This window comes from Geotrypetes seraphini, chromosome 18, assembly GCF_902459505.1.
Source record: "Geotrypetes seraphini chromosome 18, aGeoSer1.1, whole genome shotgun sequence".
NCBI classification, from domain to species: domain Eukaryota; kingdom Metazoa; phylum Chordata; class Amphibia; order Gymnophiona; family Dermophiidae; genus Geotrypetes; species Geotrypetes seraphini.
In genome coordinates, this window is record NC_047101.1 from 24,326,582 (window position 1) to 24,350,614 (window position 24,033).

Consider the following 24,033-nt stretch of genomic DNA (forward strand, 5'->3'; position numbering starts at 1 on the left):
AACATGGCTGGACTGGGATGTGGCAGATTCACATCACCTGCATGATCCTGGTCCCTCTGTTGCATTTCTTTCTCTGTTTTCTTTCTGTTTGGTTGACTGAGTTCCATTTCATTTTTCCTTGTTTTACTGATATATACTGTAAATCGTCCTGATATCTGGTTATTAAAGGAGGTATAGTAAAATGAAATGAAATTCCTGAACGCCAGAGCATTTAGTGCACCAGGCTGGGGTAGAAACCTCTATCACGGTTTTGTAAAAAAATTAAAAAAAAAAAGGGGGGGGGATTTTTTTGCCTTGGGTTTTTTTACTTTGAAAGTTGGGAGTCAAAACCGCACAGGAAAACTTTCTTCAATGGTGATGATTAGGAGCAATTAAAATATGGAAGATGTAACCAAGCAAACTGACAAAGTCAAGAGCAAATGTTAATATTGGTGTCTGTATGTGCGTAAATGTGCCCCGCACCCAACCCATGTGGATGCCCCCGTTCTACATATGTATTATATAGGTACAGTAAAGACTCCTTTTACTAAGGTGTGTTAGGGCCTTAACGCTAGACCTTAACGCCAGCATTGAGCTGGTGTTATTCTAGAAGCGCGGTAATTTCATGCATGTGCTAAAAACGCTAGCGCACCTTAGTAAAATAAGCCCTAAATGTGTATTTATAGAACAGTGCTTAGGCAGAATTTTTGCGTTTATGTTTATTGAGAGTTTCTATATCACTAATTAGTGGCTGGGGAGTCAATTCAGAGCGGTTTACTTGGGCTTTTGCAAAGGTGTTAAGGTACATGAGCTTCTGTAGATTAGTTACCATACAGAGTTACAAAGAGCTTCTGCGAGGTGAACTCTACTGAAATACACGAAGCTCTGTGGTGGTGGTGTTACAATAAAGAGTTATTAATATCGGCATGATTATGCCATAATCATCCTATTTATGTTACTGCCACACTGATCATCCATGCACATGTTTATACCAAATCAATTGTCCTACATATATACACATAGAAGGGCATAATCAAAACATATGTCTACGTCCAATTTGGGCGTATGGCACTAGACCCTCAAAGTCGACAGTGGGAAAATGCCCACTTTCGAAAAATACATCTAGAATATTTTTTTTCTGAAAATCGTTTTATCTGGACATCCAGGCTACTCTTCGTCCAGACTGCCAAGACATCTATCTTTATACCACATTTTCAACCAAAAATTTGTCCAAGTCCCAAATGCCCAGAACAAGACCATTTGGATGTGGGAGGGGCCAATCTGGCACCAGAACAGTGGGGAACTTTACAGAGTACTGCTGTGAACTTCACAAAAAGGGTGCCAGATAAACATCTCACCAGAATTGCCTTATAGGTTGTGATGAGTCCCCCCAAACACCCCCAAATCTACTATTCCCACCTGCCTACAACCCCAATTGCTCTTATGGCTGCAGTGGCACCTATACGGCAGTAGAGTAGGGTTGGGGAGGGCTTTTTTTTTGGGGGGGCACACATGTTCCACCATAAATGTAGTAGTTAGAGTGGCTTATGGGCCCGGGTCTTCCTCTCTATGGTTCACTAGCCTACCCCTCAGGCTATTTAAGATACCTGTGAGCAGTTCTATTAGGCTTTCCTATTCCAGGTGCTGATGTTCTGGAGACAGGTATGTGCTATTTTATTCTAATGTTTGTGGGGGGGTGACGGGGTCAGTGAACACTGAGGGAGTGTGTGTGGGTCTTTACTTTGTCTCTGAAGTGGTTATATGGTCACTATATACCTTTTTGGCACTTATACCTGCTTTTACATTGTGTTAACTCACAGCATTTAAGGATGTCCAGGATGTCTCGTAAAACATTCGATTATCCCTGAAGAACGACTAAGTTACATTACATACTCAACATATGTTACAGTCAAATCAAGAAGTTCAAAATTGCGCAGGTAATTTTTCTTAGGACTTTTTCAAAGTCCAAACTACGCATGCACTTTCATTTTGAAATTTTCTAAAAATCCACAGATACGACGATCCATCAACTTTGCTGCTATGTCCCTTTACCTCACTCATCTCTTTTCCATACTGAAGAATCCTAATTTTTCAACCCTCAAGTACATAAGCATTGCTGTACTGGGACAGGCCGAAGGTCCATCAAGTCTAGTATCCCAACAGTGGTCAATTCGGGTTACAAATACTAGGCCAAGTTCCAAAAAAGAAAAACAGATTTTATGCTGCTTATCCTAAAGATAAGCTGTGGATTGTCTCCAGTCAATCTTAATAATGGCTTTTTCTTTTAGGAACTTGCCAAATGTTTTTAAAACCATACTGTGCTGCCTTTACCACATTCTCTAGCAACAAATTTTAGAATTTAATTACATATTGAATGAAGAAATATTTTCTCCAATTTGTTCTAAATGTACTACTTGGCAACAGTGCTGCCCAATTCAGAGAAAAATTTTTTGATTCGATTTGGCCTATTGAATTGATTTTTCCAATTAAGATTCATTTTTCCCACCCAATCGGGTGATTTATTTTTCAAACGGCCTGGGGGGTTTAATTTTTAGCCACCCATCCTACCCCCCTTTGCACTCTCCAACCCCATGCCGGTGCTGTGGTGTAAACAAAACAAAAACAGACTTTTCGTCTCTGTTAGGTCATAGCTCACGCTTGCTGTAACACCAGCTCTGGCAGGAAACACATTTCAAATCTGATATACTGTAAACACAAAATAGAAAATACAATTATTTGTTCTCCTTTTGTTGTCTGGTCATTTTAATATTCAAATCATGTTGGTCCCAGGCCCTGGTTTCTGTTTGTCTTCTGTTAACTTGCTCACCAGGGTCTCCTGCCCATTTGATATTTTCTTCTTCCATCTCTGTACCTTCCCTTCCACTGTCATATTCAACATTTCTGTTTCTTTCCTACTGCCTACCAAATCTCTCTCTCTCCCTGCCTTGTGCCCTGGTCAAACCTTTCTATTCCCTTCTATGCAGCATCTCTCCCTTCCTACCTTCCATTATCATGTGCAATATTTCTTTCTCTCCCCAAGCACCAGCTCTCTCTGCCCTCCACCCTATGTCCAACATTTTTCTCTCTCTCTCTTCTCCATGCATGTCTCCCTCCCCTCCACTAAATGCAGGATTTCTCCCTCACCCCTTTCCACCTCTTGTTTTATCTCTCCCTTCACCTCCTCCATCCCATATCCAACAATTCTTCCTTCCTCCTCTCTCCCCAATCTGCAGAAGCTTTCCATCCCTCCCTCCCATCTTTCTATGCAGCAGCTTTTCATCTCTGCCTCCCATCCCCCTGTGCAGCTTTCCATCCCTCTATTCCCTTGTGCAGCACCTCTGACTGCCCCCCCCCCCCTTTTCAGGCCTCCTAAAGTAGCAGCAATGGTGGCAATGGCCAACTGGCAGAGGCTTCCCTCTACAGTGTTATCAATGATGTTATCAGTGATGCAGCAGAGGGAAGGCCCCGGCCGGACAGGCCAGGAGCATCCTGTTCACCACACTACCTCTGCCCGCTGGCCACTGTCACTGCCGCTTTAGGAGACCGGGACGTATGTCAGGAGACTCAGGACTCATTGAATTGATGAGTCCAATTTTTTTAGAAAATGAATCGATTCAAATCAATTCACTGAAGTGAGTTGGTGAATTGATTTGAATCAGCAAATCGGGTAGCACTACTTTTCAAGTTTATTAGGTTTTTATATACCGCCTATCAAGGTTATCTAAGCGGTTTAACAATCAGGTACTCAAGCAACTTAATTGCATGCCCCCCTAGTCCTTGCACTTTTGGAAAGAGTAAACAAGCCATCACGTCTACCCATTCCACTCTACTCAGGATTTTATAGACCTTTTCGTAGAGCTTGGTATATACACTTAATCCTTTTTGCTGATGTTCTCTAAGATTTGCCACTCATGCTGGAAGTCAAATTTCAGACTTAAGCTAAAATCTCAAACCTGTGTTTGCACAGCCTTTAGTTGACACTTTTACTAAGGCATTCTAGCCATTTTAGCGCGCACTAAACGCTAACGCATCCATAGACTACAATGGAAGCGTTAGCATTTAGCGCGAGCCAAAACGGCTAGCGTGCCTTAGTAAAAGGACCCCATAGTTTCTTGGTGCAAATACAGGCCTTGAGGTCTTATGCCTTAGGTAAATCTTGCATCAGTTCAAAATTGTACAGTTGTTCGCTTTATTGTGCTAATTTGTTCAAAATTTCTTAGCACATAGCGTACTTAGCACATGATTTCAACTAGGATGGTAATTAAAATAGTTTATGGTATGTCTGGAAGAGCAAATATTTAAATAAGATTTTCATACCTTCAAGCAAAAAACATTAGAAGTCAACACAATTCATAATAAATCACATCTTTAAACTTTACCAGGAAAGCATAACAGAAAACCCAAGAATGACTTAGCCATAATTTAGTAACATTTTAATACTGTCTAGCAGGAAAAATAAATAACAAATAGCAGTTGTTATAACCAAAAGGATGGGCCATTTAGAAGCACCTTACCAAGCCAATAGATATTTCCTCCACAAAAGAAAATTTAGTGGTTTCAATAAAAAAATATTAAGTTTTATTGTATAATATTAGCAAAAAAATCTTACAAATCCAATATATACAAATAACTAGTCAGCTTCATAAATTTTTAAAGCATGAACACAATGAGAAAGGAAGAAAACATTTTCCACAAATTCTTTATTTCCAAACACCCCCCCCCCCAAATAAAAAACCTTCACAAATATCACATATCATCATCAAGGCCCCCTTTTATCAAGATGCGTTAGGGGGTTTTTTTTAATCGCGGGTCACTGCACTAGAAATTCTATGAGCCTCGGAGCTTTTACCGCGACTCGCGATATAAAAAAAAAACCCTAACGCAGCTTGATAAAAGGGGGCCCAAGTCTTGCAATTTGTGCAATTTATTGCTCCACATTTTTCTCTTCTTTGGACCAGCAGTTTATTGTTGCTCCACTGCGTTTCTACACTAAGGGCTCGTTTAACGAAGGTGCGCTAGGGGCTTAACACGCGGAATAGTGCGCGCTAAATTGCCCCGCGCGCTAGCCGCTACCGCCTCCTTTTGAGCAGGCGGTAGATTTTCAGCTAGCGCACGCTAATCCGGTGCGTGCGATAAAACCGCTAGCGCACCTTCTTTAAAGGAGCCCTAAAGCTTTCATTTACAACCACCTGTGTATTCTGCCCTATTTTTATTTGCATTCCTTCCAACTCTACCCCACCACAGCAGTGACGATTTTCCCCCAGGATCCAACAGTTTTATGTCTAATAGCAGTTCATTTTTCCATCTTATAAACATAATGAAATTTGGTCCATCACTTCAGCAAAGGCAGCACTCCCAGAGTTTTCCAGGCTACCACTAATGTCAGCATGGCAACATTTAACAAATGTCTAATCAAAGCAATTTGGAACCCTGAAATTTCCCTATTAAGCAAAAAGATCCCAAGATCCCCCACCCCCAAATAAACCCCCCTCAAGTCCAGTCGTCCAAAGGATCTGAAACTGAATACTCTTCCAGAAAGTTCTCCTCTTCAGACACGTCCACCAAATATGTCCTAAGGCCAACAGGCTGAGTCAGCTTGAGAGTAACAGTGACTAAGTTGATCTGGGGTCAAATACCAATGGCATATAATCTTGACATTATTTTCTTTCATATTTAAAGGAATTGCAATTTTAGTTATTGTTTTTTCCATAGAATCTCATTCAACAGGAGTAAATGCTATGCCAAGCTCATGCTCCATGGAGGACAACCATGATATCTAAGGATCTGACTAATTGCAGCCAGACTGGTTTCTGAGGGAGACGAGATTTGAATGCCTTAGTCAAGGATTGTTATTGCAGAAACTGAGGAGGAGGTTTTAACAGAAGAGATATCCCTGGTAAATGAAGGTTCGTGGCATTTTAGACTGAATGGCAGGAGGATAAAAACTTAATTATATAAATAAAAGAAAAGAACTCACAAGAGATTGAGTTATTTTCTCCTCTCTCTCTTTGACAAGGTTGTAACCACAAATGGGACAGACTCGTGGCTTGTGTCTGTTCGTATATACATAGCTACATGAAGGATTCTTGCACTTCCCTCGGCCTCTTGAGGTTGCCAAGCCTAGGTTCTGTAGGAGAGAGGAAGACTCAAATTACAGGAAGAAGATATAAACACCCACCCACACACAAATGTATATTCAGGAGTCCCCAAGTTACAGACACCTGACTTAAATACGACTCATACTTAAGAACACGGTCATAGCTTCATTTGATTCAGTGGGGCATAGACTCGTACACTTCTCCTATAGCAGATTCAGGAATGATGCATGGCCACATTAAGAACAGTGTGTGGTTGTGCATGCTGTACCTTAGAGCACTATTCTTCAACCGCCGGTCCATGGACCGGTGCCGGTCCACAGGAAATTTCTGCCAGTCCGCGCAGGGCCGGCAAGATTGCTGCTGCTGCTAAAGCCAACAGGAAGTCTTCTTTCCGACATCAATTCTGACGTCGGAGAGGACGGTTCTGGGCCAGCCAATCGCTGCCTGGCTGCCCCAGAACGTCCTCTCCGACATCAGAATTGATACCGGAAAGAAGACTTCCTGTTAGCTTTAGCAGCAGCAGCAGGGCGGTAAGATAGCAGCCGACCCTGGGAAAGGAAAGAGGGAGGCTTTTTTTTTTTTTTTGCGCGGCAGGGAGGGAAGGAGGTAGGCAGGCAAGCAGGCTGGCTTTGGCCAGAGAGGGAGGGAGAGAGGTAGACAGGCAGGCTGGCTTCTGGGGTGGGGGTGGGATAAAGTGTGGAAGGCAGTGAGAGGGACATAGGAAGGAGGCACTGGGGTCACTAAAGACAGGAAGGGGCACTAAGAACATGGGAAGGAGGCACTGGGGGCACTAAAGACAGGAAGGGGCACTAAGGACATGGGAAGAAGGCACTGGGGCACTAAGAACATGGGAAGGAGGCACCAGGGACACTAAGGACATAGGAAGGAAAGAGGGATGGAATAGAAAGGGACAATTCTTGGGCTTGAGTGCAGAAAGAAAGAAATGAAAGAAAGGATACACAGACAGAAGGAAACGCAACCAGAGACTCATGAAATCACCAGACAGCAAAGGTAGGAAAAATGATTTTATTTTCAGTTTAGTGATCAAAACGTGTCAGTTTTGAGAATTTATATCTGCTGTCTATATTTTGCACTATATTTGTCTATCTTTCTATAGTTACTGAGGTGACCGAGCTCACGGAGATGGTGCAGAAACAGGGTTTTTAAATTTTAGTCCTAGTCGCTTGCTGGTCCACAAAATAATTGTTTTATTTCTGCCGGTCCACAGGTATAAAAAGGTTGAAAAACTTAGAGGGAACACTGGTTGGAACAGTTGGCCCTTTTGTCAGCTGGGAGTAGAGGGTGAATCTTAAAATCTACAAGTTCTGAGTTACATACAATTCCAACTTAAGAACAGCTTTAAAAACGTAACTTGTTCTTAACCCAGGGACTGCCTGTATTTATGGTCATTTCAAAATATAACTGTGCTCCATGGCTTTCACTCAGACAAAATAAAACATGTTCTTAAAGGACAACTTAGTTGTGATGGATGGGGCAGTGTCACTAATTAGCAATAAAAGTCATAACCCTACAGTATGGCTAGATTTGAGGACGTCAACATGGGCAAGGTTTTTATAATTGCACATTTTGTCACTGCTATATCCTTATTTGTTCCAAAGGTTTTGTTGCTTACAAAACTAGATTATGTAATTCAGGGATGGTTCAAGGCAATATGCTGCCTAAAACTAAAGGTGGAGACCATGATCCCATACCCCCCCCCCCCACCTCAAATACCCAAACAGGGGGGAGAGATCTCCTTAGTGCCCAGGTAAGGGAGCAGTTGCCCCAAGAAAGCATGATAAACTCTTATGGTTCTAGTCTTGTCTTTTTGAAAGTGTATTCTGGAGATACAGAAATCCCCACCCCCAACACTGGGTGCGGAGCAGAATTAAGATCTCCTTAAAATTCACCCTAAACATGTTTTTTATACTTGTATTGTCTCAGTGACACCAAATAAACCTGTTAGTACCAGTATATTGTGGAATAAAACAAAACCATACAAAAAAAGTCAATCTGGACCCATAAATCAAATTTACCATCCCGTAGCCCTTTCAGGACCAAGGGACATATTTGTCCCATAACTTTAAAATCCTATAAATTTTGATTGGGATAGTCTACAGTTCTAAATTTGATATGTACGGATTCCATAGGATACTGCCTTTATGTAAACAAACTGGTTCCGACATTCATTCATTAGCGTCGTTGCCAGATTGACGAGAAGATTCACTTGCCACACTGTCCATAAGCCAGAAGTGTGATTTTTTAAATAAAAATAATGATATTTCACAAAAAAAAATCAATTTTTTGGCATCTGCAAGCCCTTTTTACCATAAAAATGTCGTCAAAACCACAAAAATTGGCCTACGATCCTTATGGTCCTGAAAGGGTTAAGAGCATTTATATCCAAACTTTGTACAACAAAGATCTGAATAGGAAAAGGCAGCATTGTAAAAAATCGCAGTGTGCCCTATAATACACCTTCTGGAAAAACTAAAGCCATAAAACATAGAAACATAGAAAAAGACGGCAGATAAGGGCCGCGGCCCATCTAGTCTGCCCACCCTAATAACCCTCCCCTATTTAACTCCATAGAAAATGATGGAAAGACCCATCCAGTTTGCCCACCCAGATTACTACAAACCATTAAATAGAAACTTTCATGCCAAACAGAATATCTGGCGTCTGTCACACATGCAGAACATAAGACCCTCATCAAGTACAGAATAAGGGCTCCTTTTACTAAGCTGCGACAGCGTTTTAGCACGCGCAGAATTTTAGCGTGCACTAAACCTGCGCTACGCGACTAGAAGTAACGCCGGCTCAATGCTGGCGTTAGCATCTAGTGCACGCGGCAATTTAGCGCGCACTAAAACCGCTATCGTAGCTTAGTAAAAGGAGCCCTAAGTGACTACAAGCTAAAGAAATATGTAGATTACAAATACTGAAAACCCCCCCAAGAAGCCAGAATGTGTACAATGCAATAGCCAGAGCAACAGAGATGGATTTGCCCCATATTATGCGTAATATCAACAGTCAAATTCCAACAACTGACATATCTCAGCCACTAAACAAAGTAAAATTCCTTTTTCTTTTTTAACGTTATTGTCTGGCCATTTCATTTTTTTTTTAGGAGTGGCCTCTTGGTTAGAACTGCTGCCTCAGAGGTTGCGAGTTCAATCCTAGCCTGCTCCTTGTGACTTTGGGCAATTCACCTAACCCCTCCATTACACTAACCCCCCCCCTCTTCTACTAAACTGCGCTAGCGGTTTTAGCGCAGGGAGCCGCGCTAAATGGCCCACACTGCTCCCGTCTCCAAGAACTCTATGAGCATCGGGAGGCCATTCAGCACGGCTCCCCGCGCTAAAACTGCTAGCGCAGTTTAGTAGAATAGGGGGTAGGTATCATAGTTAGAGTGCCAGCCTGTCAGGACAAATATGGAAAATATTTAAGAATACCTGCTTCCTATTCAGTGTATTGTAAACCACCTTGGGTGAATCTCATCATGAAAAAAGGCAATTAATAAATCTAAATAAACAATAATCATGTTAATCTCATTCTCTGGTTTCCGCTTTCCTCTGTCACCAATTAACATTCTTTCCATGATTTCTATCTACCATCTCTTTTCTACCATCTGTTTTCATTTCCTCCTCTATCCTCATTTTTGACGTCAATCTTTTCATATGGGTAGCATTACATTTATACAGTGGCGTTGCTGCCAAATACTAACTGCCTTAAGCTTTATTTCCATTGTGTGCATTGGAGGGCATCCCGTATTTAAACACTTGCTCTCAACCATACAGAAGACAATTTTGAAAGCTTTCTACACACTGTTTACAATGATCATAACAGTCTTCTGAAACTGTGCCTGCTGCCCCCACTGTTCTCCCCCCTCCCCCACCAAATCACTTTAGTTAAGATAGTTAATGTTAGGGGAGGGAAAGTATATTCAGATGCAAAGTCCACATGCACCTCTGTACTTCAAAGGGAGTTAGTTTCCTTTTGAAACAAAGCTGGTAGGCATCTGGCGAGCCACCTCAAAACTCTGAAAATTGTCCCACAATCTAATGCAGCAGAGGGTGAACAAAACTATTCTGGTTTGTCTCCAGTACAACTGAGTTATTTATTTATTTATTTACCACTTACATTCAAGCATTTTTCCCTATTTGTCCCAGTGGGCTCATACTTTATCTAATGTGCCTGGGGGCAATGGGAGATTAAGTGCAATGCATGCGTGCGACTTTCTCACTGGAATTCAAAACCGGCTTGCCTTCCCGCCGCTGTAACAATACGTCAACGATGACGTCATGACACTGCAAGTAATAAACGCTGTTCACAACTTCAGCCATCTTTGCCTTACGAGTTGAGCGTTAAATCGTAGCGCCAATAGTAAGTTTTGTTATCCTGGTGTAACGAGGAAGTGTTTTGCCTTGCATAACACGCTGGCTGACTTAACGATTGTGGTTTGGTTTTGTTTTTTAAGGTGAGGAGTCCCACGCACTTTCGAAGTCTACAGGCGAAACGCCCAGCTACCTACCATCGGCAGTGGGGGACACAGTACTAACAACGTACAGTACCAACAGCACAGTGACTCGAGCAAAGATAAGTGACTGATTCTTTTTTGACCTCTCACAGAGTTTGAAAGCATAGTGAAGCAGTGTTTGAAGAACTATGAGGTTTACAAGTTTTGCTCGAGCAGGAGGGTTTTCAGCCCATGAAGTTATCTCCCTATCTAGCATGCTTTTTTCAGCTTTGCGCTTATAAGCATATGGGGATCTGAGGCTTTTCCTCCTTTGCTAAGATCAATATAACAAGACAGCAGTAAATGATACAAACCAGGAGTACATAAAAGATATTTTTTGAAAAAATGTTTGAAAGTTTTATGACACAAGAAAGGTATTTTTTGGTGAATTGATTATTCTTTCTGTACCTGCAAATTATTTGGGTGGATTAAGTGACTAGCCCAGGGTCACAAGGAGCAGAATGGGATTTGAACCCACAGCCTCAGGGTATTGAGGCTGTAGCTCTAATCACTATGCCACACACTCCCACATGTTCACTATATCTCTTGAAGTTTCTCTTGGGACAACACATCGATTTCATTGTGCTCAGCAGGAAATGTGTAGAAAAAGACCTTTTAGATCACAATCCACTAACTGGTATTACAAAGGGTGCATCAAATTGAAGCATAAGTGGTTCTTACCAAAGTGCAGCTATACTTAAAGGGGGGGAAGACATCAGGTTTCATGTCCAATACCTTCAGCTGAGGCCGAGATACGTTTTGAATCTGCAAGTTATATGAAAGAGTCAGAACTTTTGGGTTCCAGATGTTAAGGTGCATGGTACAGAAGGATCTTACAGTAAAAATTCTGCATCTCCTCAAAAGAAAGCAGTTATTTTATTGAAAAGTTGATAGTATTTATACATTTTTTCAGTTCATTTATTCTTTTTCAAGTTTATTATGTAATTTGATTAATCGCCTATTCTGAATTCTAAGCGATGTACAAGTCAGTAAAAATACATAATTAAAAGAAACATACATAACTAACAAAGGGACTAAATCTACTAAACATGATAAAAAAAACACATTTTCAAGCATAATAAAACACTAGGCAAGGCAAGGAAAGAAATACAATCTAATTAATATAGGAGTAAATAATTAAGGGTTAAGAACAGCAGGAAGGGAAAGACAAAACTGATTAAAAGGTTTAAAAATAAACAGAAAAGCAATAAGCAATTCAATTAAATATTGAATGCATCTTTAAAAAGAAAACTCTTGAGTTTGCTCTTAAATTTTTCCAAATTCTTTTCCTCTCTTAAATACATTGGGAGTGAATTCCATGTCTGAGGCGCCGTAATAGTAAAGATAGATTGAGTATTGATAATTTTCAGAGAGGGAATGACCAATAAATGTTGGTCATTTGATCTCAATAATCTAGAAGAATTATACGGTATCAGTGCTTTATAAATATAAGCTGGTGTTTTAAATGTAAGAGATTTGAAAGTAAGCAAACATAACTTATATAGAATACGATGAGCCACAGGAAGCCAATGAGCTTTATGAAGGAAAGGGGTTACATGATCAAACTTCTTTGCTTTCATAATAAGTTTAATGGAAGCATTCTGGATGATCTGCAGCCGCCTGATTTCCTTTTGCGCCATTCCCTTAAATAAGGCATTGCAATAGTCTTTTTTTTTTTTTAATATTTTATTTATAAATTTTTCATTCTTACAATATTTTAATTGTACATATAAACTTCAAATAATGCATGAAAAATTGTGATTACAATTATCAGATAACATATATCCCTCCCATTTTTTCAATACTTAAAACCATATAATATACATTCCCTTCCCCTCCCCATTCTAATATAATCATTATTGTGATAATTTATTTATTAATTTTATATTCTTACATCAATTAATTCACATATAATATAATTAATTATTTCATAACATTTGTAATTACATTCTATATATCATATCATAAATAGTAAATCCAAAAATTATATAAGTCCCTCTCATTATACCTATTATAAATGTGCTAAGAAATCTAATCAGTAGAATAATTTGTCAATGGTTGCCAAATTTTCATGAAATTATGAAGATTCCCATGTTGTAATGCTATTACTTTTTCCATTTTATAGATATGACAGACAGAGTTCCACCAGAATGTATAATTTAATTTGGTGTAGTCCTTCCAGTTTTGAGTTATTTGTTGCATGGCGACTCCTGTCAATATTAATAGCAGCTTATTATTATTTGCTGAGATCGGACTCTGAGTTCTCATTGCAGTGCCAAATAGTATGGTGTCATATGAGAGTCCTACATGATTTTCTAATGGGGTTCCAATATCTAAAACCCCTGGGGGGGTTGCATAAGAGAAACCAAAGAAACACTGTGGAGAGACGATGTTCCTGATATGGACTTTATTAGAAAATCAACATAGCAATCCACATAAAAACCTTAAGGACCTAGTCCGCTGAGAGTGCTGGACTAGAGAATGACACGGTGGCGGTTTAGCCGCGGGTAACCCGCCAAAAATGGGGAATGAAAATTAGCAGCCTCTGCGGGGACGGGGACAAGGCCATCACCGCCCCGTGGAGCGGTGAATGGTCTTGTCACCGCAGTGAGGCATAAAGGATCGTGCGGTCCCCGCAGCCCCCACCCGCCCATCCGCACACCGGCTCGATCGTTTAACCAGCTTCCTCTCTCCACCTCACCTTAGTTTGCCGGCTTTCTTTTTCGGCAACCGGAATGCTTTCAAAAGAGCCGCGCACGCGCGGCTGCTCAGTATTCAATCTTCTGCTCTGACCCAACAGGAAACAGGAAGTTGCAGCAGAGCAGAATATTGAACTTTGAGCAGTCGTGCGTGCGCGGCTCTTTGAAAGCGTGCCGGTCGCCGAAAAAGAAAACCGGCAAACTAAGGAGAGCTGGAGAGCAGTAGCGTACCAAGGGGGAGGGCGAAAAAGGTAATGGCGCCAGGCCTTGGAGCATCGAGGCAGACCGCTTCTCCCCCTCCCAGCCGAACCCCCGCTGACCCTCCTATCTCTCCCCCCCCAAGTGAACCTTTCCGACCCTCCCAGCGAAAGCAGCAAACCTCCCTCCAGTAGCGTCGGCTTTCTCCTCCCTCTGCCGCATCACTGATGACGCCATCAGTGACGCGGCAGAGGGAGGAGAAAGCCACGAAGGAGGTTTGCTGCTCTCGCTGGGAGGGTCGGAAAGGTTCACGGGGGGGGGAGATAGGAGGATCAGCAGGGGTTCGGCTGGGAGGGGGGAGAAGCGGTCTGCCTCGGTGCTCCATTACCTTCTTCGGGCAGCAGCAGCATTTACAATTCGCTGCTGTTGCCAGCTTCAGGCCTTGTTCTCTGCCGGGTCCTGCCTACTTCCTGTTTTCATGAAGACAGGACCCGACAGAGAGGAAGGCCTGAAGCGAGCAACAGCAGTGAATTGTGAATGCTGCTGCTGCCCGATGAAGTTCAGGACATCGGGGAAGGAGCAGGGAGAAATCGGCTGCTGGCTTGGGGGTGAGGGTAGGGAAAGAATCGTGGAAGTGGAGAAATTGGCACGATGGCTTTGTGGGGGCTAGGGGGAGAGAGAAAGAAAGGAAAAAATAAAGAGGGGGGGCAGGGGGAGAGAGAAAGAAAGGCAGAAATAAAGAGGGGTCAGGGGGAGAGAGAAAGAAAGGCAGAAGAAAGAGGGGGACCAAGGGGAGAGAGAAAGAAAGGCAGAAATAAAGAGGGGGTCAAGAGGGAGAGAAAGAAAGGCAGAAAGAAAGAGGAGGGCCAGGGGGAGAGAGAAATAAAGAGGGAGGCCAGGGGAAGAGAGAAAGAAAGGCAGAAATAAAGAGGGGGGCCAGAGGGAGAGAGAAAGAAAGGCAGAAATAAAGAGGGGGCCAAGAGGGAGAGAAAGAAAGGCAGAAAAGAAAGAGGAGGGCCAGGGGGAGAGAGAAATAAAGAGGGAGGCCAGGGGAAGAGAGAAAGAAAGGCAGAAATAAAGAGGGGGGCCAGAGGGAGAGAGAAAGAAAGGCAGAAATAAAGAGGGGGTCAAGGGGGAGAGAAAGAAAGGCAGAAAGAAAGAGGAGGGCTAGGGGGAGAGAGAAATAAAGAAGGAGGCCAGGGGGAGAGAGAAAGAAAGGCAGAAATAAAGAGGGGGGCCAGGGGGAGAGAGAAAGAAAGGCAGAAATAAAGAGGGGAGCCAGGGGGAGAGAGAAAGAAAGAGGGGGGGAGCAGGAGAAGAAGAAGGATCAGAAGAAGGACCAGAGACTCATGAAATCACCAGACAAAAAGGTAGGAAAAATGATTTTATTTTCAACTTAGTGATCAAAATGTGTCCGTTTTGAGAATTTATATCTGCTGTCTATATTTTGCACTATGGCCCCCTTTTACTAAAACGCAATAGCGGTTTTTAGCGCAGGGAGCCTATGAGCGTCGAGAGCAGCGTGGGGCATTCAGTGCAGCTCCCTGCGTTAAAAACCGCTATCGCAGTTTAGTAAAAAGGGAGGGGGAATATTTGTCTATTTTTGTATAGTTGTTACTGAGGTGACATTGCATAAATTCATCTGCCTTGACCTCTTTGAAAACCCGCGGAATATAAATGATAATTAACATTTTCTCTGCATACAGCGTGCTTTGTGTTTTTAAAATTTTATTGTTGGTAGATCATTTTGACTTGGCCACAAAGGTAAGGGGGAGGGAGGGAGGGGAGCTGCTGAAAGACATCTAGTAATCCTTGCAGGCTTGACTGTGCAGGGAATTATTTTTGTAAAATCATGTTTTGTTATGTGACTGGCATTATCTAGACTTTAATTTCTATGAATGAATAGAATGAAAATGATATAAAATTACTTGCTTGCGGGGACCGCGTGTTCCGGCTCACACAAGGAAGGAGGGGTGAAAGGGAAAAAGTTTCTCTTCCTTGGAAATAGATTCTGAAGTGACCTCATCAAAGAAGACCAGCACCAAATGTACAAGAAATCCCTTAAACAATGTCAAAAAAGCCCAAAATAGAAAACTGCTACTGCCTTGAGACTCCATTATTGAAGGAATCAACTTGAAATCACAGAAGAGACAGGAAAAGGTTAAATGCCTCATGGAATCCTCAGGTACAAAACACAAACCAAATTGTGAATGGAATCAGAGCAGACAGTAAGAATTATAAAATTGATGTCATTATCCATCTGGAAAAAAAGGCGTACTAGAAATAATGCCTCAGCAATACAATTTTCAGAAATTCTATTTACTCATGGTAAGGGAGAAGAGAGACTGCTAGTGATGGTGGGGGGACTGATAGAAGATATGAAAGAAGGGTGGTAGAAAGGAACAGATGGTAAAGGAGGGAGGGAAGGGTGGTGGTGGAAAGGAATAGAACAGACATTGAAAGAGGGTAGAGAGGAACAGACCCTGAAAGGAAATGTGGAAGGCAGAGTGGGGAGAAGACGCTGGAAGGGAAGAAGACAGATGCCAGACTATGGGGGAGCGGAGGGAAGAAGATGGGTGCTAGACAGGGACGGTGACTGGGCGGTGAATGGGATGGCAGTGGCACTGGTGGTGACGGGGCGGTGAAAGGGATGGCGGTGATGATGACGGGGCGGTGAAGGGAACGGCGGTGACGGGGCTATGCAGAGGATGATGGGCCGGGGACGGTGCAGTGACGGGGACAGATTTTTTCCCCGTGTCATTCTCTATGCTGGACCCAACATGGTCTGTGTTTCGACAAGAAAGTCTTCCTCAGGGGTCCCTGCTAGCTATGTGAAAAAGCTAAACAATCCAAAAGAAGACGCGCTGCAAAAAGCAAGTGATGTTAGTGCATCAATCGCTTTGTTCCTCTGCATGGGGTTTTAGCTCATTTGCAAGGCTGGATCGGAAAATGGGTGATTGAGGGGAAAAACACACAGTGAGTCATTTTGTGTATCGGGTCGGTAAAGCGATTGTCGCTAAAGCTGTGACAACAGGTTTAGCGACAATCGCTGGCTTTAGTGCATCTATCCCTAAATCCTTTAAATATGAACCTCATATTAAAGATCCTGGGAGCGTCTGAAAAGTAATGATCTATCTTGAAAGAGTTGGACAGTGGCAGCTGGTGATAGACTCTGTTCGTATCTGCATGGAGGAGAAACTCACCTTGCATTCCTCACTACTCACTGGCTGCTGAACAGAATGACCAAGCTGCTTCAGTGTACTGGGCTTCAGTCCGGAGGCTCCAACAAGAGAATGCTTATCTGCAAGAATGAGCAAAGAAAAACACACAGCAATATAAAGCAGATGAAAGGCAACTTTAGTTCCTTACTATACTACATACAACTTAAAGAATACATAGTAACATAACATAGTAAATGACGGCAGATAAAGACCCGAGTGGTCCATCCAGTCTGCCTAACCATGCATGCTTCATAAATTAATTTAGTTTAAATGATCCTTTTTCTTAGATATTTCTGGGCCAGAAACCCAGAGCCCTACTCAATAGTGTGCTTAGGTTCCATCTACTGGAATCTCCATCCAAGCTCACTCCAGCCCATCTTAACCATCCCAGCCATCGAAACCCTCTCCAGCCCATCCTCAACTGAATGTCCATAAGGAACACAGGCCGTGCAAGCCTGCCCAGTACTGGCCTTAGTTCCTTCAATGTAAACCCATTATTTTCTGATTAGAGAGCCTCTGTGTTCAACCCACGCTTGTTTGAACTCTGTCACCATTTTCTTCTCCACCACCTCCCTCGCTAGGTGAATAACATCAAGAAAACTTCTTACAATCTGAAGGAACATTACATAATAGAATAACTATACAACAGTAATAAAAACAGCAAGCTGCCAGACTATCTTCTGGAAAGAAATACATTTTCATAGCTTTGTCAAACCATGGATAGGATGTTAACAACCTAACTTGGAGTGGAAGTTTATTCCAAATTCTGGCATAAAAAAAAAAAAGTTAATGATTTTTCCAAATGTTTATTTTTTTACTGAAGAGAAGCCTAATTTTAATTTTTGGACAAATCTTGCCATTTTCTCAGACAGCTATCCCTCTCATTTATACAAAACAGCTCAGGAATACAGTGTGTTTCATTTATTGAGGGGCTTTGAAATATTAGACATGTCAGGGTTAGGAAGGGTAGCTTTCAGTCATATGGCAGGCCTGTGGGTATTTTGTTCTTTGTACTAGCGGGCCTGCAAGTCTGCCTTGAAAATCCCATGGCCTATAGTGCTGCTCTGATTTATACCATCATTTAATAGTATCACAGAAATTGCTTTGCTGTGAAAATAGATTTATGTGGAAAATCCAAGATAAAGCTATAAAGCTGGGTTAGCATCTGTTCACACTTATAGGGATAATATCAGGGTACAGTCGTATATAGCAAACTCAAATTTTAAAAAAACGTACTGTATAATGGATTTACCAGAGAAGCCTCATTCACACTATCTCATCAAAAATAAAACAAACAAGACAGAAATTAATAATGTACACAAAAAATGGAGAAAACAGACCTCATACACGGACAGCCGTGTTTACCGTATTGCCTTTACCATATTGTTCTGTCCATTACCGCCTCATTTTATTTTGAGAATTGTAACCCCTCCCCTTTCCCTTGTGTTCCATGTCTTGTCAATCTATATATCCTTTCCCCGTTTTTTAACAATTTATTTTCTTGATTTTAAAAATTTTATACGATGTAAACCGCTTTGGTATTTAAAGCGGTATATTAAGCTATAAACTTGAAACTTGCAAGATATGCGGTATATGAACTTGAATGCCATTGACTTGGAGTAACTGTTAGCGCCTACCTTTACCAATGCTGACTTACACTAGTATTCGATAATGGCATTTTGGTGCTAAGATGCTGTACAGAATGGCACTGAAGCGCCAAGTTATAGAATTTCCACCCAAGTCTGAATCTGCATAACATTCTCACAGTCCTCCCCTTCTGCCCTGGCATTACCATTGATAAGGAAGATCTGTCTGCTGCCTGCCTGATCTGTGCCAGACTCTTGGGCTGAGCTGGCAGGAGCTGGCAGGATGGCCCTCGTGGGTCTTGCTGCAGCTAGTAAGGAGGTCCGTGTTCTAGTCTTGCCCTTCAGTTCTGATCCTCTCTGAGCAGCAGGAGTAGAAGAGTCGATTCTGGATGGCAAAAAAAAACCCCCATTTACAAAAGCCAGACTTTCTATGTGAAACCACAAGTCAACAGAGTTCAACATGGAAAAGCAATATTACATACTTAATGAAAAATAACTATATTCTGGGTTATTAAGTTCCAAAGCTCTTGGCCTTTAACTGTTTATCCTGTAAATTACCCTTTACTTATGATGCATAAGTACCACTTTTATGAACATACAACAATCTAAAGGTAGCACAAACCATTTAATTCTGTACAAAACACACACTTACCCCACAGATGTCTTGAGGGTGGTAGCTGGAAGCTGAGGTGGTTCTTTGCTACTGGTAGCCTCTGCAGGAGTCCGTTTTCCTGCCTCACTGACTATGTGTTCCCGTGTTGCAGAGTCACTGACCAATACATGGCTTGTCTGTGCCACTATATCTTGTCCTGTCATCTTGAAATCCCTGTCAAGCAGAAACTCTTCAGAGATCACCACTTCCTCCCACTCAGCCTCCTGCAGCTGCTTACTGAAAGCCACTGTGTTTAGAAGTTGGCTGACGGCTTCTGTGCTCTCTTGGCTGGATTTGGAAAGATTTTCCTGAACAGGTATTGACTCCAGGATCGACTGGTGTCTTTTAGCTGCTGCCACTTTTGCAGGGCTACCTATGCTTTGCTGTGTTTTCCCCATTTCTTTCTTCTCCTGAAAAGTCCAACCCCCGCCACAAAAAAAAGACAGAAATTATGCATCAACTGATGCTCAGAAACATATGTTAAGTATTTCAGTGCCAAAATCAAATGAAAAATGCAAAGCGGAACAAAAGATCTGGATGACCAAAAGTTCATTCAGCAACAAATATAAACAATCCCAAAGAGAATATGATGTAAGCAGAAAGGGACCCAAAACGTAGTGCTTTCCTCAGGGGTCCTTTTCAGAATAGCCAGAAATTTAACTCTTTTGGGATAAAAATTTAAAACAATGCTTACACTCACTATTTGGTCAGATCCTCCTAGCCACATTATATCCTGCATTCTACAAGGCCCAAAATTGTGTGCTCAAGTTGCATGCGTTTAATTGAGTAACAAGCCATTAACTAGCAATAATTAGGAGCAAATAACCAATTATTGTGGTTAATTGGCCCCAATTAGGATGTGCGCATGCACCTTGCTAAGACCTATTCTGTAAAGAAACTTCAAAATTAAATTCAGCTCCTGCAAAATATGGTTCATAGACAAAACCGTGGAAGACAAAGGCGCGCGCCGACAACTGAGCGCAAGACAGAGGCACGCACCGAAGAAAATGACAGATTTTAGGGTCTCCGACAGGGGGTTTTGTTGGGGAGGCCCCCCCACTTTACTTAATATAGATCGCGGCGGCGTTGTGGGTGGTTTGGGGGGTTGTAACCCCCCTCATTATACTGTAAACTTAACTTTTTCCCTGTTTTTAGGGAAAAAGTGAAGTTTTCAGTAAAATGTGGGGGGTTACAACCCCCCAAACCCCCCACAACGCAGCACGATCTGTATATAAAGTAAAGTGGGGGGGTTCCCCCACACACACCCCCGTCGGAGCCCCTAAAAACAGTTATTTTCTTCGGCACGCACCTCCGCACTGCGCTCAGTTGTCGGCGCGCGCCTTTGTCTTCCGCGGTTTTGACCTGACACCCAAAATACGGCAGCCAGACTGATTAGATATGATGGAATAACTCCTACTTTACGTGCTCAGCATTGGCTACTGGTTCAATACAGGACCAGATTCAAATTTGCTTGCCTTATTTCCACTATCATCTACTTCACATGAGACTCTCAATAAGAGCAAGGTCTTACTATATCCAACTTTAAGAAATGTCAAATATAAAAGACCTACAAATCAATTGAAAATGTAAAAAAGCAGAGATGTTAAAAAAACAAACAAACTTGAATGCAATAGAGAACAAACTCATATCAAGTAAATTTAATTACCAGACCTCAAACACCCAAGGCACTACTTTATTAATTTTTCGTGCCTTTACTGGGGTGATGTGTTCAGATCCTATTGTCTGACTGGAATTTACTTTATTTCATTTCATTTATTTTTATTTATTGTTTTCTCAGGTACTTTAGCTAGATTGTGAGCCTTCAGAACAGCTAGGGAAATCCAAAGTATCATTTTTATTTATTTTATTTTAATGTATCTTTAATCTATCTTCATTGTAAACCGCTTTGAACCTCACGGTATAGCGGTATATAAGAAATCAAATCATCGGTCTTGGTAAAGTGACGTGTGCAAATTGATTTTTAAATTATTTTTGACAGGCTCTATAAAAATATAAAGTGCTTGTAGTGCCTCAGAACCAGCACCACCTGAGAGAAGGATGGACCCGTGAGGAGAGGCCAATACCTAGAGCCAGGTAATGCATGGCAAAAACTTGAAACCCAGAAACTGGTGCGTATAGTTAAGGAGGCACAGCCCCTGATGAAAAAGAGTGAAACGGTTGGGCAGCCATCGGGCATAAAGATAAGTGCCTTCCATTTATAGCACTATAAGCACTTGATATTTTTACAGAGCCTGTCAAGCTAATATTAACATGGGAGGTATATGTTCACCAGCAACCAGTAAACCTTTATTTCTACTTTGCATAGATTTTCAGGGCTGAACAGGAGCAGAGCTGCACTGTCAGACAGTTTTGCTGCTACTGCGGGGAGAGAAAAGGCCCCGCAAAGCTCTGCTGGATTGTGTGCGACTGCATGATCACAATGATGCCCATGCACTCACGGGAAGAGGCGAGTCGTTCAGCATTTGCTTGTGCGAGTGTCACTGTGACCATGCAAGCACACACATGATCCAGCGGAGCTTTACTGGGCTTTTTCTCTACCCGCAGTAGTGATGGGGGAGTCGCTGGATACATGGGTTGCAAAAATGAGACTGCAAGGGCCACGCTCTGGAGACCATGAATACATGCACACGGTAATTTCAGAAAGCTGCTGTTTATGTACAGATGGCTGGGATGCACTGGTCCCTGAATAATAATAATAATAATAACAATTTATATACCGCAGGACCATGAAGTTCTATGCGGTTTACAATGATTAAAGATGTTACAGATTGAGTGGAATAAACAAAGTACAGACAGTGATTAATAGTTCTAGAGATCGTTTGTTGAAGACTAAGATTGTATAGGTTGGTTTCCTAAGTATTTCAGGAACAGATGTGTTTTTAGACATTTCCTGAATTCCCTATAGGTAGTAGGCACGAGTAATTGTTCTAGATCTTTACTCCATAATGCTGCTTGATGTGAGAAAAGATGTTGGTGATGACTTTTAAATTTACAACCTCTTACCGGTGGAGAAACAAAGTTCGGGTGTGAGCTTCGCCTATGTCTGTTGGTTGTGAAAGAGAAAAGGTCTGTTATATACTTAGGGGCTAGGCCGTAAAGTACCTTGAAGCAAAAACAACCAAACTTGAATTTCACACGTGCCTCCATCGGCAGCCAGGGTAGAAGTCGATAGGAAGGTGTTACATGATCAAACTTCTTCAATCCACAAAGTAGTCTAACCGCTGAATTTTGTACCAGTTGCAATCGCTGCATATTCTTCTGGTGGAGTGCCAAGTAGGCGATGTTACAATAATCGAGTTCACTCAGTATAAGGGATTGTACCAGAATTCGAAATGATGAGACATCGAAGTAAGCTCTGATGGACCGAAGCTTCCAGAGGGTGAGAATCAAGGAGTCTACCTGGTCTTTCATGGTCAGGTTCTGGTCCAGTGTTACTCTCAATACCTTCATAGTGGGTTGAATGGGATAACTAAGGTTATTGATGCACATTGATGCTTTAGTGTCAAGTAGGTGTGGCGATGCTATGAAAAATTTTGTTTTCTCTGAGTTTAATTTTAGTCTGAATTCAGTCATCCATTGCTCCATTCGATTTAGTACTTCTGTTACTTTGGGGGTGACTTCTGAGACAGTTAGTGAATGGGATAATTATTGTGAAGTCATCAGCATAACTAAATAGTTTTATCCCCAGCTGGGACAATTGTGCACCCAATGAGGACATGTAAACATTGAAGAGCATAGGGGATAGTAGTGATCCCCGTGGCATGCCAGATGGATTGCTCCATGTGTCAGAGAGATCGTGATTAAAACGGACTTGGTAGGTGCTTGATATAAGGAAACCTCGAAACCAGTTCAGTACCTCTCCTCTGATTCCAGTTGCGTCTAGGCATTGTAACAGTTTTCCATGGTCCACCAAGTCAAAGGCAGAGCTCATGTCAAATTGCATGATTAGGGCGTTGAGGCCCTTACTGAACAAGTAATGCAAATTGTCCAGGATAGCGTTACTTGTTCATTAAGGGCCTCAATGCCTTAATCATGCAATTTGACATGAGCTCTGCCTTTGACTTGGTGGACCATGGAAAACTGTTACAATGCCTAGACGCAACTGGAATCAGAGGAGAGGTACTGAACTGGTTTCGAGGTTTCCTTATATCACGCACCTACCAAGTCCGTTTTAATCACGATCTCTCTGACACATGGAGCAATCCATCTGGCATGCCACAGGGAAAAGCATTTCAAAACTCGATGCTTAGTTTGGGCTGAATATTCTTTTTTTTAAGTCACAGCAGCACGATTTAAGAAAACACCAACTAAATACCAAAAAACACCTACTGCCAGGGCTCAATATTGACCCGCTGGGGTTTTGTTTGTTTTTATTTATTATCCTTTATTTTTATACAGACAAGTGCATTATCAGGGGCAACTATGTTATGGTATCTAAAACAAAAAGTAAGAGTAAACAGTAGAATATCTAATATAATAAAGCCCTAAGCGCGCATGCGCACTTCCACCTGCGTGCTCCCGTTTTCCGTGCGCTGTAGGGACCCGCAGGTAGGAGTGCGCATGCACGCAGCGGCACAGAGCCTGTCGGCCGCTCTTGCGTCTGAAGGATAAAGCCAAGAAGCAGGGAGCTGGAAGGGAGAGGAGCTGCTCTCCTCCCCTCCCCCAACGGACTTAAAAACCCCCAAAGCTCGCTTCGGGTCCGGCAAGGGCTGCGGGTCCTGAAACCTTCCGATTCAAGCAGCGTCTGCAGCACTCTACACATGCTGCTTCGGGGCCTTCTACTGCCCTGATTTGCTGGGCAGTAGAAGGCCCCGAAGCAGCGTGTGTAGAGTGCTGCAGACGCTGCTGGAATCGGAAGGTTTGTCGGGACCGTGGGAAGGGAAGGGGGGGCGGTAAGGGACTAAGGGAGCCAGCCAGACCGCGGGAAGGGAAAGGGGGTGTAGGGGAAACGCTGCTACTGCACAGGGAAGTGGTGTGGGGGAGGGAATGCTGCTGTGGCTGCTACACAGGGAAGTGGTGGGAGAGAAATGGTGCTGCATAGGAGGCAGGGAGAGAGACAG

The 24,033-nt window shown here is 42.4% G+C and overlaps 1 protein-coding gene across 4 annotated transcripts in view; it reads right to left on the minus strand.

The window, feature by feature from the left end:
- Window positions 1-24,033, minus strand: part of HMGXB3 (HMG-box containing 3) — a 100,622-nt gene that overhangs the window by 40,034 nt on the left and 36,555 nt on the right. For all 4 annotated transcript variants that reach the window (XM_033927343.1, XM_033927339.1, XM_033927344.1 and 1 more), the window contains exons 8-12: window positions 18,953-19,362; window positions 18,507-18,685; window positions 16,697-16,794; window positions 11,278-11,361; window positions 5,957-6,106 (exon numbers count right to left, since the gene is read on the minus strand). In XM_033927343.1, coding sequence (XP_033783234.1) covers window positions 5,957-6,106; window positions 11,278-11,361; window positions 16,697-16,794; window positions 18,507-18,685; window positions 18,953-19,362 — 921 coding nt within the window. The remainder of the gene's footprint in view (window positions 1-5,956; window positions 6,107-11,277; window positions 11,362-16,696; window positions 16,795-18,506; window positions 18,686-18,952; window positions 19,363-24,033) is intronic.